Genomic DNA, 8,699 nt, shown 5'->3' with positions numbered 1-8,699 from the left:
AATAGGATTGGTTTGCTGTTGTTTTCTTTTTGTTCTCTACTGCCTCTCCTCCCGCTGTTGTGTAGGTCTCTGCGGCGCCTCGGCTTCGGCGCTTGGCCGCATTGTGGCGTGCCGTGCGCTTTTTCCTCTGCTTTGGCCGCAGGTCCCCTGCCCCCGCCCTTCTCTCCTCCCTTTGTTTCCCAAGATCAAAGCCAAGCCAAGGAACCCAACCACACTTTATTACTTTTTGTTTTTTGTTTTTCGCAGACAAGGATGGCAACCCCGAAGCAGGCAGCGAAGAAGGCGTCCAAGAAGCACAGCGGCGGCCGCTCCGCGAAGGCCGGTCTGATCTTCCCCGTGGGCCGTGTGGGCTCGCTGCTGCGCCGCGGCCAGTATGCCCGCCGCATCGGCGCGTCGGGCGCTGTGTACATGGCGGCGGTGCTGGAGTACCTGACAGCCGAGCTGCTGGAGCTGTCCGTGAAGGCGGCGAGCCAGCAGGCAAAGAAGCCGAAGCGCCTGACACCCCGCACGGTGACGCTTGCCGTGCGCCACGACGACGACCTCGGCATGCTCCTGAAGGATGTGACGCTGTCGCGTGGTGGTGTGATGCCGAGCCTGAACAAGGCGCTGGCGAAGAAGCACAAGAGCAGCAAGAAGGCGAGGGCGACGCCCAGCGCTTAGAGTGGCCTTCAGGCCGAGCGTAGAGACGGGGCGCAACATGGTAGATGCACCTGGGTGGCCGTCGTCGCTGAGCCACGGTGACCCACACGTAGCCCTATAGAATAGGATTGGTTTGCTGTTGTTTTCTTTTTGTTCTCTACTGCCTCTCCTCCCGCTGTTGTGTAGGTCTCTGCGGCGCCTCGGCTTCGGCGCTTGGCCGCATTGTGGCGTGCCGTGCGCTTTTTCCTCTGCTTTGGCCGCAGGTCCCCTGCCCCCGCCCTTCTCTCCTCCCTTTGTTTCCCAAGATCAAAGCCAAGCCAAGGAACCCAACCACACTTTATTACTATTTGTTTTTTGTTTTTCGCAGACAAGGATGGCAACCCCGAAGCAGGCAGCGAAGAAGGCGTCCAAGAAGCACAGCGGCGGCCGCTCCGCGAAGGCCGGTCTGATCTTCCCCGTGGGCCGTGTGGGCTCGCTGCTGCGCCGCGGCCAGTATGCCCGCCGCATCGGCGCGTCGGGCGCTGTGTACATGGCGGCGGTGCTGGAGTACCTGACAGCCGAGCTGCTGGAGCTGTCCGTGAAGGCGGCGAGCCAGCAGGCAAAGAAGCCGAAGCGCCTGACACCCCGCACGGTGACGCTTGCCGTGCGCCACGACGACGACCTCGGCATGCTCCTGAAGGATGTGACGCTGTCGCGTGGTGGTGTGATGCCGAGCCTGAACAAGGCGCTGGCGAAGAAGCACAAGAGCAGCAAGAAGGCGAGGGCGACGCCCAGCGCTTAGAGCGGCCTTCAGGCCGAGCGTAGAGACGGGGCGCAACATGGTAGATGCACCTGGGTGGCCGTCGTCGCTGAGCCACGGTGACCCACATGTAGCCCTATAGAATAGGATTGGTTTGTTGTTTTTTTGTTTTCTACTGCCTCTCTCCCAACTGTTGTAGGGGCTTGTGAAGAGAATGATCGCGGGAGAGCTGGCTAACTTAATGTGTATATCCTGATAGATCGAGTAAATTTCTTTATGGTACTTTTCTACCGTATGAATCTTTTGGGAAGGAAAAGACTTTGTAGGGGCGGGAACCGATAGAGGCCAGATATTTTTTTATTTTCATTTTGCCATTCCACCCAGCCCCTCGATTCCCACCTCGCGGCGGGGTCTTGTAGTTGGAGGACCCCAAAGTCTGCCACTTCGTAAGTAATAATATTTCAGATCTGAGTACAAAAGACCACGTGAGTAGTCAACAGAATATATTTATATATAAGAAAAGTATTGAAAAAAAAAATATATATATATAGTTGGAAAAAATTTTATACTATATTTGCTGTAATAAGGATAGGGAACATCACCTTCTTTTGTTTATTTTGTTCCCATCATTATTTATTTATTTATTTATTTTTCTTTTACTTACCACAACATACGAAAACGTTAAATAGCTTCCTACACGTGTAGTATGACTTCCAACATCACGCAGGAGCGCTACGAGCAGCTCAAGAAGGAGCGCACGTTCCACAAGTTCACGTACCGTGGGCTTGAGATTGACCCGCTGCTGGCCCTCTCGGAGGAGGAGTTCAAGACCCTGGTTCACGCCCGCGCCCGTCGCCACATGAACCGCCACGCTAACCGCCGTGCTCCCGTGCTCCTGAAGCGCCTGCGCGAGGCGAAGAAGGACGTGAAGGCAGGCGAGAAGCCGAGAGCCGTGAAGACACACCTTCGTGATGTTGTCATCACACCTGAAATGGTGGGTTCCGTTGTCGGCATCTACAACGGCCGTCAGTTCAACGCGGTGGAGATCAAGGGCGAGATGATTGGACACTACCTTGGCGAGTTCTCCATGACGTACAAGCCCGTTATCCACGGCCGTCCTGGTGTTGGTGCAACGCACTCCTCCCGCTTTATTCCTCTCAAGTAGAGGGGAAAAGGAGTGGAGTGGAGAAAAGTGGGATGCATTTTTTTTTTTCTTGTGTTAATATCGAACATTTTTTTTTTTAAATTCTTATCCGTATTCATTTATTTGTTACTATTTTGAGCCGTACTGAAAATATTTTTATTTTTCTTTTTATTTGGTTGGATACATTAAAAATCCTCTGATATTTTGTTAAATAGTTTCCGTTGACAAGAATGCCCAAAAAGACTGGAAAAAAAGGGGGTTACGATGTCTCTGACGAAACGCTTGACGCTTTGGTTGAGGCAATTGAGGGTGATTCGAATTTAAATTTACAAAAAAGTTCTAAAAAGGGAATGACAAAAAAACAAGCCTTGGCTCTTAGTGAAAAGAAGGTAGATGATGTTATTTGTAAGATAAAAGGCACCAAAAATGGAATGACGTTTAATGAGGAACAGCTACGAATGGCACTATTTGCTCAACGTATGATGCAGGAAAAGGCCATTCGGGATGCTCAATATCTTAATGTTGTTGTGCCTTTGAAGGAAGATCAAATAAAATGGCAAGAAGTGGCACCAAAGAGATATATCCGTTATGAACAATTTGATGGGAGTCAAAATGCAATGGAGTTTGTTGTTGGCCTCTTTACAAAGGAACTTACGGAGCCCTATAGCAGTTTTACATATGAATATTTTGTCTTTGGATGGCCTGATCTCACAGTAATTGCTTATGGAATTGAAAGTGAGACGTTTCCAGATTCGTCTGTTAAGGGAGAACGCGTGGGGGCTGTTGTTTCCCGTGTAACTCGAAAAGGGCCTGGTCGCCCTCTTAGAGGTTATGTGGCGATGTTTGCCGTTGTACCCGAATTTCGTGGATTTCGGTTGGGAGGCCGTTTGGTAGCTCTTACCATTAATTTGATGAGAGAAAAAGGATGTGAAGAGGTTTACTTGGAAACTCCTTTAATGAACGAACGTGCATTATCACTTTACCTGGGTTTAGGTTTTGTAAAAACCAAATTTTTACCAAGGTATTATCTTGATCAGTCCGATGCTGTTCGTCTTAAACTTTGGCTGAATGTTGCCATAACTTCTTCTGAAGAAGCAGCGATTGGGACAGGGGACGTGCATGAAATTTCTTAAACGATCATATTTTATTTTCTCTGAGTGGTTGATTGTGGATGATCTCGGTGTTATGAGTATTTTAGCAGAGTGGCAGAGAGAGAAGAAAAAAACAAAAACAAAAAAACAAAAAACAAAACAAAACAAAAAACGTGTTCTTTGGATGTGGGGGTGGTTGGGTGAAGGTGATTTGCCATTTATTTATTGCCTCTTTATATATATATATATATGAGTTTGTTTGATCTTCTTCTTCTTTTATTTTTTTTCTTTCTTTCATGTAGTGGGGTGTGTGGGTGTGTGGGGGGAAGAAATAAGAGTGGCTTGCCGCGATGGGAGAAATTTGAATGGAAAGGGATAGCTTTTGTTTAAACCAGTTAATAATAAAGAGGGAAGGCAAAAGAAAAAAAAAAAAAAAAAAAAAGGAGGATTTATATATAAATTTATATAAAAATAAAGCAAATGAGTGAATTTCTCATTTGTTTCCTTCATTCAATACGCTTGAAGAAATCATTAAAACATTTATTTATTTATTTCCCTTTTTTTTTTTTTTTTGTGTGTGTGTGTGTGTATTTTTATATTTTTATATTTTTATTTTTCAAACGGGGTTTATTTATATTTATTTTTATATTTTTATATTTATAAATAATTTGTGTGTATGTGATATGTGCATTGAAACCAAAATTTTATTTATTTATTTATTTTTTTTTCTCCCTCTCTCTCTCTCTTTCTCTCTGTTATTTCCATACATGACTCTTCTCTGAAAGTCATATTATTAATGGAATTTTTAGATTTGCCTTTTGTGGGTCATTCGAATGATCGACAAGGAAGGGTTTTTATACCCACAGGTTCCAAATTGGCCGCTGAATTTCGAAAAAATAAAGCAACACCACCAACCGCTTTGAAAGTTTGTACCGCAGTGTTTTCTTCCGCTTCGTTACGTCAACAAACAGACACCCAAATGGATGCCCCGCATCTCCCTTTAGCCATTGAGAGTAGCGAAATTCCGATCACTTCTTCCATTTATCATAAGAAACCGGTTGGTGATGCGTTTAAGGGCAAATCGGCTGTTTATAAGGAGAAAATTCAACAAATTGAATCATTTCTTTCGGTAAATTGCGCACGGCATGTAGCCGAGCCACAACGGGGGAATAATATAAGAAAAGCCTTGGATGATTTGAGTCGATTGGAGCCTTCAATTTCAGGTATTCTTTTATCCGTAAGGCGATATTTGAATGAATGGTTGACGACAACGGAGTCTACACAAGAATCTCTGCGGTCAGAAATACGTCATGTAGAAGAACGTACTTTTAAGAAATGTGAGGAAATTTTTGAAAATCGATTTCTTCAACTTTTAAAAGATAAAAGAAAAGCAGAGGCAACTATAAAATCCTTACGTGATGAAGTCCTGAAATTGAGAATAGAGCGAGATGTCACTTTAATGAAAGCAAAGGAAGATGTTATGATTCGTTTAAATGATTGTGAAAGGAAGGAGGATGAATTTCGTTCATTTCGAAAACTTATATCATCCGTTTTTAAAACAAATGAGGGTCTTGTGAATCGCGTGGAAGACTTGGAGGCACTTCTTCGAAAACACCGTATTGAAATACCACGAGTAAACGACGATTTATATGCATACAACAAACCGAGAGGCGAGGCCAAATCTTCCAAGCGGGATTCGGATGGGGTTAAGAAGATTGGAGATCAGGTGTCTTTAGAGTTTATGTATGCATCAAGAGAGGAGATGAATCTTGCCCGTCTTTCTTTGCAAAGAGAACTATTAAATAGCGCGTTTGATGATAGAACAGCTTATCGACTTCAAGTGAATGGTTTGCGTCATGAGAATTCTGATCTTCAAACACAAATTGATGCATTACAAAATCAAATTATAGGTCTTGAACGATATATTCATGAGAAACGTTTTCTATTTTCAACAACAGATGGTGATGAAGCACCATTAACTCCAAGGCCGCGGGATGTACCATTTACCATTCAGACCGATCTTGGAATTGACTTGAGGAACAGTACGGCACGAATTGTGGTGGAACTTGCAGCATTGGGAACAAATCTTAAACATCAATTAAATTCGGCTGTGATGACTCTTCGCCAGTTATCTTCTGCAGTGGACTGGATGGAAGATGAAACCATGTTAAAAATTGCGGATGAAGCAAACGTTCGAGGTGCTCTTCCAACGTTTCCAACTTCCGCATGGGCAAATATTCCTCATTTTTTACGTACGCATGTTGAACCTGATGTTCCTAATCTTCGATGGTCTGAAACGGATATTGCCTTTTTGTTATTTGGCCTTTTTTCTAATTATTCCTCATTGAAAGCGGCATGTCGTACTACCCGTGACTCGAAGATGCTTGCACCTCGTCAATATAAGTTATTTGAACGTTGTGAGAATCCAATGGTGCGATTGGATGCTTCTTTAAATGAGCTACAAAGGGATGAGAATAGTGTTCCTTTTGGCTATGTAGTATCTTACTTTGTTTCCAATGTACTTTTGGTAAATGTGGCAGATTCTCCTTATTCCTCATTAATTCAACCTGGGACTCTCAATCCATCCTTTTCAATTGATGGGAAAAATGCTTCTGTTGAAATGGAATTAACAAAATACTCCTATAATATATGGTATGCCGCTCAACGATACAAGGAACAACAGCCATTATGTCGTTTATTTGCGGACGTGGTGGATGGACGATTACCAGTAGAAATTTTTGATGTTATGAAGCATGTCTTGCGTATTGTGGAGGCTCGTATTCGTAAATTTGACACAGACGGAAGCGGTTCCTTCACATATAATAAGTTGGTGAGCTCGGTACTTAAACTTGTGGCAGATATGGATGTGCAAGTTGGGCGTTGTGCAATTCTTGCTGTAATGGAAACATTCAAAGCAAATCAGACGCCGTTGGTAGGTGGAAGAATATTTCTTCCATCTATTTTTGCAGATGAATCCGCTCCGAAAAAAAAAGATGCTCCTCGAAATACCAGCAATCGTTCAGCTGTGAGTACGCGTTCTACACGGAGTTATATAGATAGGGAACCTCAAGGTGCCTCTGTGTTTACCCGTTTTTGGCGTAGGTTGGTCATTCAACGCTATGAACGGGTGTATAGTCTCATGGAGAGGATTCTTGGGCCTCTTGTTTTAGAAAGTAAGGTGGTCATTGGTCTGTTTTTGTTACCCATTCCAAGTGCCTTCCAGGCTGTGAGGGATTTTGATACGCAATGTGGGAATATGACGGAGGAAGAGTTTAACTTAAAGTACCCTCTACTTTCAGAGAAGACGATTTCAGTGGGGGGGAAATCTGTTCTTACATCGGGGGTAAAGGGAGACGTTTCACGTTGTACCGACGAATATGAAAAACTTTTAACCAGAAACAAAACCACACTGCGATATATTATTTCACTGGAGGAGGTTTTAAATACGACGTTGGGGTCGGTGTCACTTCTCAGTCGTTCAATGCATTTTCCAGCGCATGAAGAGGAGAGATCGGAACCAGAGGAGAAATCCACGGATGTTCCTGTTCTTGAGAAGCCAATAAATTCACCGGTGAATACGGCGGGGTTGAAGAAAGAATTCTCTCCGAAAAGAAAACGGGGCAAAACAAAAGTCAATGCGAAGTCAAAGGCAAAAGTAGGAACTCCGTATGGAAAGAAGGAACCCGTTCAAGAAAAATCCGTTTTGGAAGAACCCGTTCGAGACATTATACCGTCTGAAATGACAGTGCGTTCTGATAAGGAGATGGCAGAGTGGTATGGTTTTTGTGCCACCCTTCGGCAATCAGTTCTCAAGTTTCCTGAAGCCATTTTTTCAGATGGAATCTTTCAGGGAGAGCGTGTCCATTTTTCAGGAAGATCCACCGATGTTTCTGGATCTTTTGACGAGGAGCTCTCGGCCGACAAGTCATCTTAATGCGGAATTATGTAAAAAAAAAATGAAAAGATTTTTTTTTTCTTTTTTGGTACTTCACACATGAGTTGCCTTTTTTTTTTTCTTTTTCGCTGTTGTGAGTTCGCTGTGGTTGCTGGACCAGTCATGCACCGATACAGATGTACACTACATCCCTTTTGTTTTTTTGTATGTGTTATTATTATCGTACACAACGATGTTTCATTTATTTTTATTTTTATTATTTTTTTTTTTAATTTGTTATTTTACCTGCGTTCTTCTGGGTTTATTTATTCATGATTTTGTTCTACTTGTACGAATGACTCTTTTTATTATTATTTTACTCTCTGTGTGGACACTTGTGAAGACGGAGAAGCAGTATGACTTCCAACATCACGCAGGAGCGCTACGAGCAGCTCAAGAAGGAGCGCACGTTCCACAAGTTCACGTACCGTGGGCTTGAGATTGACCCGCTGCTGGCCCTCTCGGAGGAGGAGTTCAAGACCCTGGTTCACGCCCGCGCCCGTCGCCACATGAACCGCCACGCTAACCGCCGTGCTCCCGTGCTCCTGAAGCGCCTGCGCGAGGCGAAGAAGGACGTGAAGGCAGGTGAGAAGCCGAGAGCCGTGAAGACACACCTTCGTGATGTTGTCATCACACCTGAAATGGTGGGTTCCGTTGTCGGCATCTACAACGGCCGTCAGTTCAACGCGGTGGAGATCAAGGGCGAGATGATTGGACACTACCTTGGCGAGTTCTCCATGACGTACAAGCCCGTTATCCACGGCCGTCCTGGTGTTGGTGCAACGCACTCCTCTCGCTTTATTCCTCTCAAGTAGAGGGGAAAAGGAGTGGAGTGGAGAAAAGTGGGATTGGGATGCTGTTTCCACGTACGTGTGCGGTTGAGGAATCTCCATCTTCGTCGAGATGTTTTCTTTTTTTCTTTTTGTTTCTCCTACTTTTGTGCTTTTCCATCTGTGAGAATGCCTTTTTTCTGTGGGTCTGGGCGGTGTTTTCCACATGCCTGTCTCTTGTGACCGCTGGTTGATTTCTTCTGTTGTTTTTCTCGCGACTCCACCCGCTGCGCACGCCTTTTTTTTTCTTTCCTTTTGTTGTTTGTCGCCTCTCTTGCAGGGTTTCTGTTTGTGTCTGCGCATTGAAGCCGAAACTCACCCA

General features: G+C 44.6%; 6 protein-coding genes across 6 annotated transcripts, besides 14 other annotated features; all 6 read left to right on the top strand.

Annotated features, from left to right (window-relative positions):
• Window positions 1-1,627: a sequence feature (areas not merged during assembly with more than two copies in the genome that could not be assigned to a particular haplotype).
• On the top strand, window positions 253-660 carry Tc00.1047053511809.140 (histone H2A, putative; the record flags this gene model as incomplete). The annotated part of the gene is made up of 1 exon (XM_808565.1): window positions 253-660. One exon carries the CDS (start codon window positions 253-255, stop codon window positions 658-660), a length of 408 nt encoding a protein of 135 aa, XP_813658.1.
• Tc00.1047053511809.135 (histone H2A, putative) lies at window positions 1,013-1,420 on the top strand (the record flags this gene model as incomplete). The annotated part of the gene is made up of 1 exon (XM_808567.1): window positions 1,013-1,420. The coding sequence occupies one exon, from the start codon at window positions 1,013-1,015 to the stop codon at window positions 1,418-1,420; it is 408 nt and encodes a 135-aa protein (XP_813660.1).
• Window positions 1,576-1,915: a mobile genetic element.
• Window positions 1,628-3,558: a sequence feature (haploid, Esmeraldo-like haplotype).
• Window positions 1,879-1,928: a sequence feature (AT_rich).
• Window positions 2,008-2,029: a microsatellite.
• Tc00.1047053511809.130 (40S ribosomal protein S15, putative) lies at window positions 2,085-2,543 on the top strand (the record flags this gene model as incomplete). Its single annotated transcript, XM_808564.1, has 1 exon — window positions 2,085-2,543. The coding sequence occupies one exon, from the start codon at window positions 2,085-2,087 to the stop codon at window positions 2,541-2,543; it is 459 nt and encodes a 152-aa protein (XP_813657.1).
• On the top strand, window positions 2,753-3,655 carry Tc00.1047053511809.120 (hypothetical protein, conserved; the record flags this gene model as incomplete). Its single annotated transcript, XM_808563.1, has 1 exon — window positions 2,753-3,655. The coding sequence occupies one exon, from the start codon at window positions 2,753-2,755 to the stop codon at window positions 3,653-3,655; it is 903 nt and encodes a 300-aa protein (XP_813656.1).
• Window positions 3,559-4,368: a sequence feature (haploid, non-Esmeraldo-like haplotype).
• Window positions 3,744-3,783: a microsatellite.
• Window positions 4,030-4,055: a microsatellite.
• Window positions 4,061-4,089: a sequence feature (AT_rich).
• Window positions 4,153-4,274: a sequence feature (A-rich).
• Window positions 4,312-4,340: a sequence feature (AT_rich).
• Window positions 4,341-4,367: a microsatellite.
• Window positions 4,369-8,699: part of a sequence feature (heterozygous, non-Esmeraldo-like haplotype) that runs on past the window's edge.
• On the top strand, window positions 4,410-7,547 carry Tc00.1047053511809.110 (hypothetical protein, conserved; the record flags this gene model as incomplete). The annotated part of the gene is made up of 1 exon (XM_808562.1): window positions 4,410-7,547. The coding sequence occupies one exon, from the start codon at window positions 4,410-4,412 to the stop codon at window positions 7,545-7,547; it is 3,138 nt and encodes a 1,045-aa protein (XP_813655.1).
• Window positions 7,749-7,791: a microsatellite.
• Window positions 7,904-8,362, top strand: Tc00.1047053511809.99 (40S ribosomal protein S15, putative; the record flags this gene model as incomplete). The annotated part of the gene is made up of 1 exon (XM_808566.1): window positions 7,904-8,362. The coding sequence occupies one exon, from the start codon at window positions 7,904-7,906 to the stop codon at window positions 8,360-8,362; it is 459 nt and encodes a 152-aa protein (XP_813659.1).

Source organism: Trypanosoma cruzi, genomic scaffold, assembly GCF_000209065.1.
Source record: "Trypanosoma cruzi strain CL Brener 1047053517171 genomic scaffold, whole genome shotgun sequence".
Lineage (NCBI taxonomy): Eukaryota > Euglenozoa > Kinetoplastea > Trypanosomatida > Trypanosomatidae > Trypanosoma > Trypanosoma cruzi.
This window is presented reverse-complemented; position numbering and strand designations above follow the sequence as displayed.